At 40.5% G+C, this 19,789-nt stretch overlaps 1 protein-coding gene across 1 annotated transcript in view; it reads right to left on the minus strand.

Moving 5' to 3' along the window:
* The window catches only part of LOC124805261, a 64,745-nt gene extending 63,503 nt beyond the window's left edge, over positions 1-1,242 (minus strand). The window contains exons 1-2 of the mRNA XM_047265772.1: positions 727-1,242; positions 456-619 (exon numbers count right to left, since the gene is read on the minus strand). Coding sequence (XP_047121728.1) covers positions 456-619; positions 727-772 — 210 coding nt within the window. The 5' untranslated portion in view covers positions 773-1,242. The remainder of the gene's footprint in view (positions 1-455; positions 620-726) is intronic.
* Between the last annotated feature and the right edge of the window lie 18,547 nt (positions 1,243-19,789).

Raw genomic sequence — 19,789 nt, forward strand, 5'->3', positions numbered from 1 at the left:
CTCCATTGCCTCCTATTGTTCCACCATTCTCATTTAAAACCTTTATTGTACCTGAGATATTCTTGCTCATGTATTACTCAATCTGTTCAAACAGCCCTTTCATGAGTCGTAACCCCCTTTATAACAATTTTACTACATTTTCCATTGCATCTGCAATACTTGCCTCAGTCTTGTTATGACTGTAAACATGATGTGCAATCAAATTAATACTGGAAAGTGAACAATCGACCAAATTCCATGAAAAGTGTTTTTGTTAAGCATTTGTGTTTGTTCATGCTTATTTTGTAGTTCGTACTATCAACTGAAATGTGTGTGTAACAAAACCTTAACTAGCATGGCATTAGGGCAGTCTCATTTGCGTGTCTTACTGTATTAGGAGGTAATTAGGAATGCACACACCGAATTTCATTCTAAGATTAAAAAGCCACTTGCTCAGGTAGTTCAAATACACGAACCTGTGGCGGCGAACAAAGAACTGCCTTACACCACTTTGGGCTTCCACTGTCGCAAATGCATAATGTGCACGAATCTGGACCGGGAACGTAATGAAGGCCTGGAGCAATAATTCTTCCGTGTAGGTCAGTGCATTCACCAGTTGAGGCACCAGAAACTAAACAGCCTGAAATGGGCCACATTGATGTTTGATAAGCACAATATAACAGCTACGTACCTTCGATTTCAAATTAGCGGTGAAACATGATAGGTCTCAATAGATTAACAACTTACCCCTTAAGGAATATACGAATCCAAACAAAAAAGCTTTATTATGCATATTTACATTTTGTATCGAGTCATTGTTTCACAAGCACACGAGAAGCAACAGTGCACTATATTCTTGGTAAACAAAAATTCGCAGAGGAAGTGCAGCATTAGTTTCACATCACTGTCAACACGACTTTGAATGAATATCAGTGGAGTGCGCCTCCTCCCTTCGGCTCACATGCAAATTTTCACCTCCAGGATAAGGTACGGTTTGCAAATCTGTCTGGCGTTAGAACGGTATTACAATTTGGGTTCCACTTTAAGGAGAGCATAGCGATTATACAAAAACGTTTCCATCGGGTTTAAATTCCCTGCATGCTTGTTGGACTTGACTAGTCGCTTCACATTATCGTTGTTTTAAACACTAGTGATGTACAACAATATACGCTCGGTTAACGGTGCTACGGAAAGTAGTCCATATACCTAACAGTAAATGTCAAAATAAGCTACAAACACCACATTTACTTCCGCTGACCACAGAGGTTGCTACTGTTGTCACAGCTAAGTGATCACTGGCCATAGCTTTTATTATTGTTAACTCTGATAGTTATTCACTGGGAGTAGACTAGGCATCAAGAATGAAGACCGATCACACTAAACGACTAGACGTCAACGAAACGGCGGTCGATGTCACCTACGGATCATACCAGAAGAAACGTTAACAAAGCGTCTCTTCCTTTAGTCCACTAGCGTACGGTGACTGTGAGGTTGTAAGATATTATCCGTGAACCAATCAGTCGGGACATAGTATTGGAATTAAGGAACTAGCAACAAAGAAGTTTATTAATGACTAAACCAAACTTCATAACGGAATCACCTGATAAAGTTCGATGGTAAACTTCTGAGAAGAGAAATAACTGGAAAAGTATCATACAAACAATTTAAACAATCACCATTTATTTGATTCGAAAATATATACATCCAGGGGTAAATCAGATAGTTGAATAGCATTAGAGAGAAGAGAAATTTGTGGGACAACTTGACTAGAAGAAGGGATCGATTGGTAGGGCATTTTCTGAGGCATCAAGGGTTCACCAGTTTAGTATTGGAGGGCAACGTGGAGGGTAAAAATCGCAGAGGGAGACCAAGAGATGAATACACCAAACAGATTCAGAAGGATGTAGGTTGCAGTAGGTAGTGGGAGATGAAGAACCATGCACAGTATTGAATAGCATGGAGAGCTGCATCAAACCAGTCTCTGGACTGAAGACCACAACATACATCCAAATAAACGATATTACAAGGCATCTGAGAGAATACTGTGTTTTCTTCCTTAATAGATATCAAATAACTGTATTTCTCTCTTTTAATGGAGCAGTCTTTCTGTCAAGAATAGGTTTTATGCTCAACATATCTCATCCAGATATTTCGGTTCTCTTGTAGAATAACACTAATGAGGGAAAAATCCAAATTGTCATGGAACATTAGTGGGAGTGTACCATCTAAAACTGGAACAATATAAAAAAACTCTCCATTCGCCTGCCAGCCAAGATTAGTACCCTTTTTGGTTCTGTAAGGATGGTCTAGGCATAAGGAAACCCTGAATTTATTATATTCTCCACCAGTGCGATAATATATACTTTGGTTAAACTGCCTTTACTATTGAGAATAGATTTCTGGTATACCGCCATTATAAAAAGATACAAAAACACAAACAAAATCTGTGAGAGCAGAGCACTGCTTCACTGAGAGATGTGCAGTGAAATATAATGGGACACAGCTGATTGCTGTAGCTTTTCATAACTAGGTTTCTTTTCTGATGGAATTTATTACAAGTAAGCTATTTGATAATCCTATTAATACGGTCAGGGACTATTCTCGGAGCCAGTCACAGGATACTGTGCAGGCCACACCTGTGGGCATCTGTAGCTTGTGACATCTTTGTGTTGCTATCACTTCACGTCAGCATAGTCGTAGATGCTGACTTTAATGCTAAAAATATCCTGTAGAACTCCAGGCTTACAAACATTGATGACTGGCAACTAATGAGTCCTGTAGAGACTGATAACCCAATCATATCTTGACCATATGACCCAACAATCTTTTCAAACCGAGAACAAGCTGATGTTCCTGATGCTGCAGTTATGAAGAGTCTATGACAGGCCACCGTCAGTGCCTAGAACACGACAGTGCTGTCATCAGACCATGTTCCAGTCATCATGGACCTGGAACTGAATGGCATGCTTATATCATGCACAGAGATTAATCTAAGTGGTATCATCTCCAAAGATTACTGCTCGGTGTTGACTGGGGGTCTGGAGGTTACTCCTCAGCAGCTGCAGTGGCCACACCACACCACAATTGCAATGACAACCAGCAACACCTCATCAAACAACTCCCAGCTCACCTCCTGTACATGAAGTTTACACAGGAGACAAACCTATAATTCACAGTACTGAGATTCTTGGGGAAAATTTAAGCATGTACCGAAATGATAGGAAATGGAGGTGGTGTGTTTGTCACAGTAGACAGGAAACTCTGATCTACTGAAGTAGACATTTGAAATTCCATCAAAATTGTCTGAGCAAGATACAATATCAAGGGCGTACATAAAATTATAATGGGATCCTTCTACCAGCCACAAGATTTACTTCCTGATGTAACTGAAAACCTTAAGATAAAACCTCAGTTCACTGGTATGCAAGTTTCCTAATCATACTGTAATCAGTGGAGAAGATGTTAATCCTCCAACAATCAATTGGGTTAATTATAGTTTTGTGAGTGGTGGTATATCAAGATATCCTGTGAATCATTAGAAAATGCCTTCTCAGGAAACTATCTAGAATGGTTAGTTCAGAATCCCATTTATCATGGTAATGTTTTAGCCTTAATGGTAACGAATACAACTGACTTCTTTGAGGATGCTCACATCGGAGCTAGTATCAGTGGATATGAGGCAGTTGTAGCAACAATGAATACTGAAGTACAAAGGACAACTAATACAATTACAATGATTTATAAGATGATCATTTTTAAAGTAAGAACCGATTTGTAATGGAGTGAGAGATACTTTATTTAGGAACATAAATTGTACCACAAAATACAATATGCATATTTTTTCAGTTTTCAGTATAGTCACCATGAACATTTAAGCAGTTGTCAAGTCGTGGGATCAGCTTTGGATCCCAGCATCAAAGAACTCTGCTCCCTGACCATTAAACCAGTTAGTAACAATTTATTGCAAAATTTCATCATTTTCCAAGCGCTTTCTACAAAGAAATTCCTTTAGCTCTGGAAACAGATGAAAGTCTGATGACACTAAGTCTGGGCTGTGTGGTGGATGATCCAATAATTCCCAATGAAACTTGTCCAGTTGCGTCCTTGTTCTTGCCGCAACATGAGGCCGAGAATTGTCTTGAAGCAGAACGACGCCGCTAGAGTTCAGTCTCCCCTGCCAATTTTGAATCACGAGCCTAAGCTTTAATAATGTTTCACAGTACCTTTCATCATTTACTGTCATTCCTCTTGGCAAAAAGTCTAACAGATCAATGACTTCCCGGCCCCTAAACACCGTGGGCATGATTTTCTGTCTTGAAGGTTCTTGCTTGAATTTTCGTGGTTTCGTCAGGAAGTTCGAATGATGGCACTCACTGGATTGACATTTATTCTCTATGGTGTAGCGCGCAATTCACGTTTCATCACCAGCCACAATGTAACTCAAGAAGTCATCACCATCCTTGTCATAGTGTTCCAAAATGGACAAAAAAGTGACATTCGCTTTGTCTTGTGTTTTTCTGTTAACTTTTCCAGAAACCATCTCGGACACATTTTTTGTAGTGAAGTTTGTCAGTAACAATGTAAAAAAACCACTGATATTGAAACTTGTGGAAATTTCTGATGCAAATCGTCAATAGCAAAGCGCCTGTTTCGGCGAATTGCCTCATCAACTTTTTGTGTCAAGCCTTCATTCATGACAGTAGGCCGTTCATCATGAATAACACATGCTAAGAGATTTTTTTTAAAAAAAATAGTTTGTTAACCGATCTTTATATACTTTTATGAGCTCAATCCAAATCTAGCCTTAGTTTTTTTGTATCACCCATAGTTTTCGAACAATATTCTTTTCATTATATAGTATAAAAACCCTATACTACATGCTAAATGGGAAAATTAATGAAATGCTTTGTTACAATGTAAGCATGGTTTGTATTTACAGTAAGCTACTTAAAACAATGATATGTGTTAATAGAGGTTTCACTTGTCAGCTGGAATTGGTTTGTATTTTCTTTCTCATTTTTCACTGAAGCTTCTTGTGTAGCTTTTTCTATGATGAGTCGCTTGTTGAACTTCTCGGCGAACTGACCAACAATAGTCCCCCATCATGTTGGTGTTCCAGTGGCCTTGGTAGCGTGAAAACACTCTCCTTGCTCCTCACTAACATCTCCCATATTGTCCGGGAAGTAATCAAGGTGACTGTTCAAAAAGTGAACTTTCAGGCTCATTAAACATCCTAAAGTTTTAAGCTTCTTTAACATTGTAGCTATAATAGAAACATATTCTGGGACTTTGTCATGTCCTAAGAACGTTGTAACGACTTGCTTGAGTGATACCCATGTTTCTTTCTCATTTAAGGTCATTGTAGATTTAAAGTTAACATCAGACACCAATTTTCTAATGTCATTTCCGACAAAGACGCCTTCTTTTAGTTTAGTAATGCTTCTTTATTGTTTTTTAATCTAAATTCACCACAAATATAACAAAAGTTATCAGCAGAGTTCTTACAACCACGATTAGACATTGTACTGAGCACATTAACAGGAAATGGGAAAGTGAGATTAGGTTGACAGTAAACAAAACACCATCTGTTAACACAAAAATAGAACCGACCTTTTTTGCCAGCAAATATTTTTCAGCAGTGCTACCAACGTCATCTACATTCATTACACCTCCTTTTTAAATAATTTTAACTATATAAAAGCTCTTAAATTCGTTAATAAATCCCTTAATTTAATAAATTTAACTGTGAAATGTGAAGAAAAGGTGGGTGATACAGTTTTTAAGTATCATATTTGGATTTCCCACCCTGAAACTGGAATGACTGGATCGATTGGTCATACCCTCTTCTATGCACTTCACAGTGGTTCGCAAAGTACAGATTTAAATGTAGATCTATGATCCAACAGATGCACCCTACATCCAGCTGCTTGCAGACCAGCCATCATGGCAGGTGGCTGAACCTTCAGAGGACGACTAGATAGCCCACACCACTGCAGATGAGGTGACTTGACAACTCAGCTACCTTCACGTCATAAAGATTGGAGGGGCAGACCAATTAATAAATTGGATTCTGGAACAGCTGCCATCTGTCACCTACAAGCTGCTGCAGACATCTTCAACATCCAGTGTATTAGGCAGTTCCCAGCTGCCTGAAATCTTGGAGAGGTTGTGTCTGTCACAAAAAGTGAAAAGGATTCACACTTCCTAGTCACCTATTGCACCATCAGCTTCTTGTCATCGCTCTCGAAGGTGTCAAAGAGAACCTATCAACGTTGTCTAAAGTGGCACATGGGGATAGAATGAAGTTTGGCTTCTGCAGAGGTCACACCACAACTTTCCAGTTCCTACACCTCATCAAGAAAGCAATGGGTGCTATCGAATGCCAGGAGTTCTTTTCTGTTATGACCTCCTGTATCAACTTCTTGTACATGGGATGCTAGTGTCATATATATGGCTCCTCCTGTCCTACCTTGGGGAGTGCACTTCTACATGCAAGTACAAGGTAGCATATCCTCAGTGCCAGATACTGGCCAGCATTCCACAGCGTAGTGCAATCAGCGCTCTGCTGTATACACTGTACTCAGCCTATCCCTGGAGCATAGCTGAGGTACAAACATCCCCTGCACAGACGAGACTGCTCTAAACGTGTAGCGTGAACTCTGCACATGTACAATGTCACTTCCATGGGGCGAAGTACTATGTGAGTGGGCAGCTACGTGGTGCTTATCGTTCAACGGGACAAACAAGCAAGCCATTGCCATATCCAGATGGCCTTACTACCTGACTTTACACCAGTGACTATCCAAGGCATAGCTGTACCATGGGAGAAGACAGTGCTCTACCTCAGAGTCACTCCCAACAGAAGACCGATCTGGTGTACTCATAACAAAACCACCACACTAATGGCAATAAGTAACCTTACAGTTCTTTATTTCCTATTGAACCCCCATATACACTCCCACAACAGCTAGTGTGCCATTTTAACTGAAATAGCCGGACCGGTCCTCGAGTACCCTAAAGCAGTGTGGGAGTTCTCACATAGGATGACCCCATAGGTACAGAAAAGGGAGTTGAAGGTTGGCCTGCACCTGCCATGGGAGCTTCACAAGCTGGCAGGAGACCAGCCACTCTGGGAACACTTTTGTTATATGCCTAGGACTTTTTACAAGCAGGCCAGACACTTAACAAACGCCTGCATTCATTCCCTAGGCCTAGTGTCCACAGAGACCCAACCACCAGATGGCCGGACCTACTAAGATTAATAGTCACTTCGTGCAGTGTATAGCCCTTACATTTACCAGTAATAATATGTTTATATTTTCATTCTCTAAGTGTCACCTTGTATTTTTTGCACCCTTATCCCATCCACCAAGGCAGTGAACATGATGGCTGGTAGTCAGATATTTGTAAAATGCAAGGACACTCATACTTATTAGTATACATTTAAGTCACTCATACTTATCTGTAGTATATTTATTGTGTTTAGTTGTAAAGTAATCAAAATTGTATGTTTTTAATATTTAGAAGATGAGTTGCACATCACCATATCACCCAGAAAGGAAGCGAGAACGTTTATAGACAATGCAGAATGTTGTAAAATCAAAACTACAGTCATGTCTATGAATGTGTAAAATTATTTAAAATGTATAAGGTAAAGGTGAAGGGCTACTTTCTGGCGCTAGATTGATCACATGGACTCGACCAACCACTGTGGCATACTCTGCCAATGCCATCATTGGATGTGGTATGGAGTGGCATGTGGTCAGCACACCAATCTCCGGGTTGTCAGGTTTCTTGACTCTGGAACATCTGTTAATTTGTCGAGTAACTGTTCAGTTTGCCTCCTGAGGCTAGGTGCACCCCTTACCAGTACTCCCACCAAGGAAAAAAACCCTGGCAGTACCAGGAATAGCGCCCGAGTTCCCCGCATGGTATTCACTCATGCTGATGACTAGGGATAGTACTTCATTAAATGTCTTCATTGCACCACACTGCCGCCCGGGGTGGCCGAGCGGTTCTAGGTGCTACAGTCTGGAACTGCGCGACCGTTACGGTCGCAGGTTCGAACCCTGCCTTGGGCGTGGATGTGTGTGATGTCCTTAGGTTAGTTAGGTTTAAGTAGTTCTAAGTTCTAGGGGACTGATGACCTCAGCAGTTGAGTCCCATAGTGCTCAGAGCCATTTGCACCACACTGTATATCTCCGTCAGTCAATAAGGTATCAGTAAAAATCAGTGCTGCTGAAGACTGTACACAGTCACCATTCATCATGTTCATAAGCATAAACCCATAGAACATTCAGTACAATTAGTGCTTTTGTATTGCATTCTTGTATGTACCTTTGGAAGAAAAATCTGACTCTCTTGTATGGGACAAAGGTCCCCATATTTATGCATGCACACAGGTGTACCACCTTTTGATGACACTCAGCAACACCAACGTCTCATCTGAAGATGACAGCCCGCTAAACCATCGAAATATTGTTTCGACTTGACGATGGGAGTATTATCATATAGCTAAGAAAATTACATGATTAAATTTTTAAAGGATTTGAAAATACACAGAGTATGAAATGCAATAGCCGGAGCTGCCTCCTCTGGTACCAATAATTGCTTTAATCCAGCCGAATGTCAAGTTGAACGGAGCATGGAGGACAGATCTGGAAACATCACTTGAGTCTTCTTCAACCGTTTGTCAGTTCATAAATAGGAATTACTTTTTGATTGGTGGTATACCAGTCTCTTGGCATCAATGACCAGATGCTTTTCAGTGGTTGAGAGACCTGGAGAACGGAACTCACTATGTATAAAGGTAGGACAGAACAGCACAGGCAATATGCGGCTCTGTGTTATCACATTGAAAGAGAGCCACGTCGGAAATCTAACTTTTATTACAGCACTACATCTGCATGAAGACTGAAGTGAGCAGCATTTGTTCCCAATTACTTGCTTTGCACGTTACATAGCCAGCAGTTTCTTCACTCGCCATGAGGTTGTTCAAGTGTTGAGTGCAGTGCAACAGACAAGTAGCTCTTTTGCTCGTGGACTCTATACAGCTTCATCACTAGGTAATGGCACTAACAATTGCAGGAAGCGTTGGAATGCATTTAGAATTAGAAAATCTTTTTAGATATTGGTTGTCTATGTTTTCTATGGAGAAATTGTATGCTTTATATCTGAGATACAACAAATATTACCACAGCGACTGAGGATGGCTATGTATAACGAAAATTAAAGATATAATCGAACTTGAGTGTTATTGAAAGTCACCGAATTAGCAGTGGAACTTTTAAGTTATGTGAATGAATAGATGATGAAGTAAGGCTTTCATTCAGTTTGCAGCTAAAATTGTATTACATTGAGGCATATTTTGGACAGAACAGATGAAAAAGATTTACGTTGAGGAGTGTGACAACTGATTATAATTGCCACTTTTTATAATTAACAAAAAACTTCGGTCTAGCTACACTGTAGGCTCTCAAGAGAAAATTGAGAAAATGGAGTAATAAGACTCATTACAGTTGGCAATGTTACGTGCACTGACTGGAAAGAGGGAGGAAGCATAGGATGTAGTGGTAAACAGAGATGAGCATTATTCAAATAAATTTCTGTCTAGATAATTATTCGGGTAAGTAGATCATTCAAGAAAATTTATTCATGAATTCGTAACTTAAATAGCGAATATCATAGAACGCCATTATATTTCCGTTGTTTACTTTTTGTACAAATTCTATCAGTAATTTTTGTTCCCGTGCTGCAGTGCAGTTTTATGTTTTACAAAGTTATTAATGGATTGTAAATTATGTGCTTCAGTGGACCAGTGGATTAAGTTCCTGGTTATAAAGCTGAAAGTTTGTGGTTCGATCCCCCACTGGTCTTACTATTTTCTTTTTTGTGTTACATAACATGTAACAATGGGAAAACTACCAAGTAAAGTTGCATCGTGTTTGGGAGCACATGTTGAGCTGTAGATCTCCCTCTAACAGGCTGTATAAGTTGGTTCAGAAATGGGAAAAAGGCGAGGGCACACCACTAAGTGTAGTAAAGCATTATAGTGTTCAAAGCAACCTTCGATTGAGCGCAGAAACATAAATATGCTTCGTAGGTGGACACCCTTGGCAGTTACACTGTTGACGTGACCCAGTTCAAGGGAGTCTGCACTTGCCAGTACTTCCCACCTAGCCCTGCTGTGTGAAAGTTCTCTACGTAAGTAGTGAAAGATGAGATTGCAGCCAACAGATCTCCAACATCTTCCTCTACTGTACCACAACTGCGAAAACCGTCGGATATGGATATCTCGTTGATATTATTACACAGTTCGATCGTGTTTGTAGTGCTACAAAACAAGTGAAAAAAGTAAGGTCTCAGAGTTTGTTGATGGCTAAAGTTAACAGGCCTCAAATCTAAATTCTCGTAAAACGTTTATGGAGTACTGAAGTCCAAAATCATCCAAAAGTCTTTAGGAATAAGTCTGCGTAATCTTTTCAATAGAGGATGGGATAGTTTTTGGATCTGACATACATATTGACAGTTAAATAGAGAATTGAAAGAGAAACATTTCGAAAGACACACTGGGTTTGAGTACACAAAGGAGTTAATAATATTACAACACTCCAGCAACTGTTTTCTAGATGAAGTGTCAAGAGACGATTGTAAGATTTTTTCATCTTTCTACACCAACTGCGGTTACCCACAATTAAAAAACAAATACCTCGCCTATATTGCTGCCCATGACCAAGGAAGGTTTGCAGCAAACTGCAGAAATATAATAGCCAAAGAAATGTTAAACAAATCGGGCCATGAGTAAAAAATGATGTTATAACATAAAAAATACTTTGTACATGATTTCAGAGGTGAGGCTAATGTGGAATTACAATGAAATTACTTGCCAAAAACTACAGTTAAATTAATGATTTCTCAGTTGTTGCAGAGGAAAATTTTTATTTGAAAGTCTTGTATATTTAACCTGAAATAATGTCAGTTTCAAGAGATATAACTCACCAATATCATCTTTGCATGTATAGGAAGTATTTTCTTTAGTGTGTCACAATGGCAAATCTTAGAAAATCAAATAACATTTCTGATAAGCTGTTTAACAAAAGGTTGTTCTGAAAAATAATTTAAAAACAACAAAATGCTCATTTGTTTAGTATATGATGAAGAATTGGAGCAATAGGTGTCATTGTATTTCAAATTTAGTTATTATTTGTAAAATTTTTATTCACAAATGGTGAATAAATGTTTTTATTCGTGTAGATGAATAATGTTCCAAATAAATATTTCTATTTCTTATTCATGAATAACGAAACAACAATTTTTGTCTTTACTCATTATTCGTCATTTGAACTTTTGCAAGTCTGATGGTAAGGGAAGTGCATCACTGTTACAAACAGTGCAAATACGCAGATTATGTGCAAGTGAGTGCATACATGCAGCATCTATGTGGTGACAGACAGGCTTGTGGCATTCATTGGCGTGCACATTAACAAGTGCTCACATGGCTGCGACTTGAGGTGGGGTAACATCACTCATCTTGGCATGCATGCTTATGTGAAGTGTACTCGTGCTCTATCTTGCATACTGCATCTGCATACATACCACTCAGATGAGACACACATAATTGGGCTCTAACGTCTATTGTTGAAAATACAGTTATGCAAACCCTTTGGCATTTCTTACCATTTTACCAGGTACTAAGCCCTTTTGATGAAGGTAAGTGAAATCAGGCAACATTTGTCCATCTCAGAGCCTCCATGTATGGATATGTCCATCATCAAGCTGTATTAGAACCGCCAATATGACACCACTCCTGTTGGTGTCCCTCTACTGGTCCATCAACGAAAGCTGCAACTGTCGTTGTGATGACAGTCTGTGATGCTCCAGATGTCGTAGCATTATCCCTGTTGCTGGAAACTAGCCAATTTGCTAACGTATGTTGTATGGCTGGAGGTTCCTACATGGCAAAATGAACAATATGTCGTCCGCCCAAGTGCTAATCACGAGGGGCCTTTGAGATCCTGCATGGAATTGGATATGGCTCTCCTAAATCCACAGATTTCGTATTAACATGAGAGACATGGGATCCTGGAACATGTAGTATCTTTTTCAGTAATTACACCTTCGTTACATGTTGCATTCATTGGCTTGCAGTGTTAACAATCAGCTGTGTAATTATCCTTCAGCTCTCCTAGAACAGAAGTTTAGTGTATGTGCTACATATCTGAATAGATTCACTGTGTCTATATAGTGAAATGTAATGACACACTGAGAGGGAGAATATGGCATAGGTTCTTTCAGAATTAATAGCAGCTGGCCAGTCCACACAGTAAGCTAAACCGGTGGGTGAGATAGTGGTGCCCAGTGACGTAAGTGTAAACACAAATTTTGACATTGAGGTGGATACCACATGTAAGACAACCAGCAAATGCTTATTAGAAGTTGCTGTAACATATGAGGAAAAGTGTTCAACTATACTGCCTACAGTAAAATTTGCTATGTGAAAAATTCCTAGTTATACTATACCACAAACAGGGTGTCCCAGGGGAATGGTCAATGTTCAGGCCTATGACAGGAACAATCATTTAAAGCAAAAATGTCTAGTCAATGCCTATCGTAAGAGCTTTGAGCAGTTTATTTTCGATACTGCGAAACAGATCTATTCTACTACAAGCTCTTTGCTTTCCATTTTTTGAGAGGAGGTAGAATGGAACAAGCCAAGAAAAAATCCCCAGTAAATGTGGGCCAAAAGTGCAAAACATAAGAGCTTTGACCACTTGTTCATGTGCACTGCTATTAAAAACATCTCTTCTACTAAACAAGCACTCATAACTCTTCAGGTATACATTTTACAGCCATCGTTTACTACAAAATTTTTTCTTGTTTTGGCCCATATTATCTCCTCTCAAAATAGAGTAGACGAAATTTGTATCGAAGATGAAGAAGGTGCTCATAACTCTTAAGGTATGTGATTTAGACGACATGTTTACTAGACTTTAATGTTTCGAATGATTGTTCCTGTCATATTCCTTAATACTGATTATCCATCCTACGTAAACCTGTGTAGAAACGGCAAGGTAAAATCACAGCCACACAGATGACTGAAACTGCAGCGTCAGTACATCAAAATTCAGTGCCACAGAATACCAATTCTAATCAAGAACTGTCACGAAACAGTCAGACAAAATAGGTAGCTTATGTGAGTGCTAAAAGTAATAGATACCACCATGGATAAAGAGGCCAGCTCTGTTTATGTGCTGAAAGTGAATTGGGAACACATGCAACAATAGTTGTTGCATATATTCAGATATCAGCAGCAGACTTCCCAAAATGTTCTATATCTATGATTTCTGTGTTCATCTGAAAAGTCATTCCATATGCCATGCAATCAGACCTTTTTGCAATAAAACTATCTACTACTAAAAGCCAGGAACTTACGTATAATCAAATATCAAAATGGAACATAGTGAAAGTGAATTGGGTGAATGGCCGCTAAAAAGTGGAAGAGGCTTTACACTCAATAAATCATCCAGTTTTTTCCAATAAAAAGTATGAAAAATGTATAAGAAACGTAAATAAAACTTTGTTCTCACAGAACAAAGCGGTTCAATATCTAATAGGACCAACAGTGTCTTGGTGGAGTAAAGGATGTTAGCTTGTGACAGCACAGTGTAGACTAAGTTTCATGAAGTATAAGTAAAACACCCCATAAAAATTATTATAATTGCAATAAGACCTGTGCTATATCTAGTTGTGTCTTGGAGCACATTCACTACACTCTCGCTCCCATAATAAGGCCATTCGTTGCACTTATGGGTGTTGGATTAGCGGAAGTGCTGGATTATTGAGATTGGCTGGAATTTAATTTAAACACATAGTAAATTACTTTATTACATCCAAAGAAACATTCATTTTCATAGAAAATTTAGTTCTTCGGTATGTACTTATACATTAATATCTCCCTCTATGAAACACATCTCAAATTTTTAGCTGGTGCAGTGATGATACACGACAGTGGAATGCTTTTTCACGCAATCCCTTTACAAGCATTAACATTTGTACTTCATGTACATGGTTGTTCCATGATGTACACCAGAAACATTTCTACAGTTACAGCGCCGTCATTGCGAGAAATCTTTGTGGTCTCTCCTCCTATGTGCTCTTCATCATACTTTCATCATTGCTTTCCTACATATTTTTGATTATTTCTGCATCTTTTAAATTTTGGTCTATCTTACAGTTTTCCTCGTCTGCCACTTACAATACCTTCTTCATACTATAAACAGATATGACCATTTCTTCATTCTCACTCTTTTGCACAGCTTGCTTTTTCACAACTCGCTCTTCATTCAGATTGCACAATTTTGAATAACATCTTCTTTCTTTTTGATGCTATAAATAGTCAGCCACCACTGTACTCAGCAGCAACCGCTTCCTGTGAAGAACCTCAGTTCAGCTTATGTAAAATTTCGACTTTCTGCTTAATAGCTGCTGTAACATGTTTATTTTTAGAAACCATGATACCAAAGTGCAAAGATAGACCATACATTCAAATATGTACAGCAATGTTTAGCATTGTTGCAACTGATGATTCACATTGTACACATCATCTCTGCTCGAGCAACTAAAGTGCAAACGTGGACTGGATTACTGAGAGATTAGGCTATTGAGCGCCAGATTAGCGAGAGTTTAGTGTATTCTGAAACAATGTCAGGAAGCACATCAATGTCTCACATATAGCTGATGACAGAAAAGCTTAACGAAAAACACATCCTGGAAACAACTTCGTCAACTGTTTCAATATGTTGATAAGATCGTTCCACCAACAGTAGAAAGAACATATACCAGAGAAGGATCAATAAGCAAGTCACCGGAAGAGGATTCTTGTGGAACCTTTCACAAAAGAAGATTTGGATAAACTCTTAAAATACTCAACTGCCTTGTCCCTGGCATTTAAAATAATTCATTAAAATGTACCTACTTAAATGAACTCTGAGCATATGGCTATGTACCAGCAATATGAACTAATCTATTGCTATTCAAACATCCAAGACATAATAATAATAATATTGACCACCTGACTCCATACATGATGAAGCCTTTTGAATGTATAATAAAACAGTTCCCTGAGTTATGGGTAGAATACAAGAATAAGTAATGAACCACACAAATTGAATTTAAAAGAGAAAAAGGTGCAATAGACAATCTATGTTTTAGAGATTATAAGTATTTTGCTATTCTAGGTTTTACTTCAGCTTTGTTGCTGGACATAGCATGTGTGCACAACAATGTAGATACAGCACATTGGCTACAAAAATTAAGTCTTCTTGGGCTACCGGTTTGACGGGAATGTTAGATGTGTAGTGCTACTCATACTTAATAAGTGCTCAATTACATGGTGAGAATAGGCTTCAACAGTTTTGTTAACTTGAAATAACAGAATGGAAAGAATTAGTTGCTTTAGGTAATTTGTCAGTGTATAGCAAGCAGATAACAGAATAAATATAAATTAAATGAGTCACAGCTCCAAGAAGTAGGCAATAAATATTAACAAAGCGCTCCAATGTGTGGACACAAACTTGGCGGTTGGCACCATTCATTTGTCACCACACAGTCACTCAACTCACACCATAAGTGCATCTCTGGATAGCATGAACGGAGCTAATGCACACAACCACAGCAATCAATGTGTGTAGTTGTCGCTACAGGAGACCCCTTGGAGAAAGTGGAGTGTGGTACGTCTTCTCTGAACCGAACACGGAAGTGGAAATGTTGTCTGGAGTGGGTAATGCGCATAGTTCCTGCATCAACTTGTTATGGTAGTAGGATTGGAAATTGCGGTGTCACATCTGCGTGGCATGCAGCTCCTGACCACAAGGTGGGTAATGCCTCCTTGAAAATTTAAGTGGGCTTCACTTTGCTAAGAAACATGGTGGCATGTTTTTTGTTCGCTATTACAGTCATTGTGAATGTGTGTCTGTGCAGAACATGGTGGAGACCAGTATAGGGTGGCTGCCGAAATACCTTGTAACAGTGTGTGCATAAAATGACATGCGAACAGCCATTGAGGTCGTCGTATACGAAAGTAGTTGGACAACAATGCTTGGAGGCCATTGTAGATGTGATGTGGTTTACATATTCCTGTAACTTGCAAAGGAATTATGGTTGGTCGTCCATTTCTGACTGCAGGCTTGCATCAACTAGCTATACTGGCAGGTGCAACGTCTCACCATAAACCAATTTCGCTATCAATGACCTTATATCAGTTATGGACTGGGACAGTGCAGATGTCCCAGATGTTCCATGGTTCGTGAGCACAGCTTTGAGCATCTGATGCTGTTGTTCTACCATACCATTGCTGGCTGACTGATAACTGGTCATTTTGTGTGTAGCCACAGAAATTCGCCAACTACACAAAGAAGTCTGACTTGAACTGTCGACCTCTGTTGGTAGTGATGTGGAGTGGACAGCGGAATGTCGCCAGCCAGGTTGATGTGAAAGCAGTGGCTTGTGGTTTTGTGGAAACGTTTTCTATAGGTACTGCCTCAGGCCGTTGTATATATCTATCACTCACAGGACATCCAATGGAGAAAGTAGTACCACCATGTCAAAATGGACATGGGTGAAGCATGAAGAAGCGACTGGGAACTCTCCAATTGCTGAGTGAAAGTGGCAAGTGATTTTTCAAAGTTGGCAATGCTGCTAAGTTCTCGTCCACTCACAACAGTCTCTTTCTATCCTTGCCCACACGAGTCGCTGAAATACTAACTTGAAAGTCGGCCAGGCTCCAGCATTACACCTCACAATACTATTTGATGTTTTTGCTGGGCATGTCGACTAGCCACAACTTAAGTGCCACAGTGCCACCATGCAATATTATGTGCAGCTGGGCATCTTCTTGTTGCGCCTTGGCAATTGCCATCATGTTCACAGGGCATGAGATGGTGGCCACTCTAGAGAGACAGTCAGCAACCACATTAGTGATAGCAGATACATGGCGAATGTCCTTAATAACTGGCTAATAAATTCCAGTTGGCTGTTCTGCCATTGGTAGCATGTGTTGCTGTTTTTCTTGAAAGTGTATGTTAAGGGCTTATGGCTCATGTATATCACAAACTCTCTCATCTCACCCTGCGGTCGAAAGTACTTAATTGCTTGATATACAGCTAACAGCTCCCCATTGTCTGTACTCCATCTTTGCTGGAAAGGCGATAGATAGATTGTGCAAAAAACAAGCCATCAACTGCTATGCACTCTCCACCCATCGTTGAAGAGCTGCAGTGATGACTAACTGACTGGCATCCACCACTGCCACTGGTGCTTCGAGCTTGAGGTGTGCTAGCACTTCTGCTTGCGATAGTTAAATCGATGTCCTAGCTGCAAAGAGGCATTGATATACATCATTGGGGACATGTTGAAAATGTGTGCCCTAACTGGGGCTCGAACCCGGGATCTCCTGCTTACATGGCAGACGCTCTATCTATCTGAGCCACCAAGGGCACAGAGGACAGTGCGTTTGCAGGTAATTACCCCTTGCACGCTCCCCATGTACCCACATTCCCAACATGTCCACACCACTACATTCGTAGTGCGCCTAATAGATGTTTGCCCATCACACTCATTACTCATGGAAGATTAATCTAGCAAGTTCCATATGAGTTGGGGCATAGTGTGTGTGTTTGCACAAGAAGGTCAATGGCCAGGTAGCCATTTTTAACTATATATGTTCCCAATAGAACAGATACCATTGATGAGTGTGCAGCTTCTCTAGAATGAAATGATAATTAAATCGACACCCTAGCTGCAAACAGGCGTTGATGTACATCACTGGGTACATGTTGAAAATGTGTGCCCCAACTGGGACTCGAACCCGGGATCTCCTGCTTACATGGCAGACACTCCTCTATCCATCTGATCCACTGAGGGCACAGAGGATAGTGCAACTGCAGGGACTTATCCCTTGTCGATTTAATTATCGTTTCATTCTAGAGAAGCTGCACGGTCATCAATGGTATCTGTTCTATCGGGAACAGATACTACCTTCATATATACTTCTGCTTGTGCTAGGCTCTTTTTGGTCACTTTGAAAGCCGCATTCATCTCCTCAGTCCATGCCACAGATGAACTGCCCTTAACATTGGCACCAGCTAGTGCTGCACTCAACTGCACCTGTTGTTCTGCAGTGTATGGTAAATGCTGGCCGCAAAAACTGAGCGTTCCTAAGTATCTACATAGCTCTTTTTGTTGCAGATGGCTTAGGTAGCTGCAATATGGTTTCAACTATATCGGTGAGCGGTCATGAGCCTGCTAAAGGTATTCAATGACACAGTAATTCAACTTCACGTTGTCCAAACACTCACTTCGCCGTGTTCAACACCAAGCTGTACTTTTCAAAACGCTTAAAAACTTCTGTCAGGTGCTGGCAATGTTGATTTTTGGACTATAAATACACTAACATGTTGTCAAAATAGGCAAAATAAAAGGCCAACCTGTGCACGACAGAGTCAGTGAACTGCTGCCAGGTACGTGCACAATTACGTAGGCCAAATGTCATAAAGTTGCTCTCACACACTGCAAATGGTATCATAACAACAACCTCCAGAACGTTCTCTGTTGCTACGGAAATCCGGGTTTATGTCGTCACACAGTCTATAACACTGAAGCCAGTATCCTCCCTTTTTGGGAGTAGTGCAGACACCCATTGGCTGCTGGAAGGTCGAATGACGCCTTCTCGCTTTAGGAGTGGCGAGGCGTCTTGGAGCCAATCGTCTTGGCCGGCGAGAGACAGGCCAGGACCATGGTTTTTATGTGGTGGACTGTATCATGCAAAATTTGCTGTGGTGCGCCTGGAGGTCTCGTTGAGGTTGGGAGTTCACGTAGCACTGGGTGGTGCTCCTCGTCTCCAACCTGTATGACCTTGATGTCGTTTGTTCTAGCCTCACAATGGTACGCAGTGGCCGTAAGTCTGGTAATATTGCACACCAGTACCAGACATCACAATTGCTGAGTCATTTGCGGTGGACAAGCTAAATGCAGTGAGTGGTCTGCAACAGCGCAGTGACGCTCTGGGCAGGATACTAAGGTCTATTAAACACTTTCGTCCTTTATTTGTTGCATCTACGTCCTCTGTAGGGACTAGGACCTCCTTGCCACATCAATGTGTCAATTTGTGCACTTAGTGCATCAGCTTTGGCAGACAGTGCATCTTAATCAGCGCCTAAGACAGGCAGGGTCATTGACACCTCACTACCAACCATTACCACAGCACTAACATGTTGGTTCAGGGCGATGACTTATTGTACAGCAACAGCGACCAGAGGCATCTCTATCCGCAAGGCGATGTCGTCTTTACCTGTGGAGCAAACGGCTACTCCATAGTGTGCACAAGAGATTGTCAGGCGCTGTTCCAACGTCCACCTTGCTGTGGGGGTGTCTCAGGTGCTGGGATGATTTTCTGACGCCTATGTCTTCGTGAGTCAGAACTTGTCTGATACGGTCTTCCTGCGACGCTGCAATTCTACGAATAAGCTCTGTCTATAATATTTCGTAGGCGTTCTCTGCCAGTGGAACCGTGATTACACCGTGAACTTCGATAGCGCAGCGTTGATCGCATTGACTCACTATGAATGCGAATATAGTCGCGTCCACAGCAAAAGCTGGCCTCGAACTGGGCAAATCAGGGAACTAGATTATGCGCCCAAAGTGGCGCAAGGCGAACGACCAGTCGCAATCCCGTAGGCAGTTCTATCTTGTAATCAGTATTATTGCAGACCAGTCTTCTCAGCGCTCATCACTAGGGGTCATCACTGACGGGAAT

This window comes from Schistocerca piceifrons, chromosome 7 (genome assembly GCF_021461385.2).
Source record: "Schistocerca piceifrons isolate TAMUIC-IGC-003096 chromosome 7, iqSchPice1.1, whole genome shotgun sequence".
Lineage (NCBI taxonomy): Eukaryota > Metazoa > Arthropoda > Insecta > Orthoptera > Acrididae > Schistocerca > Schistocerca piceifrons.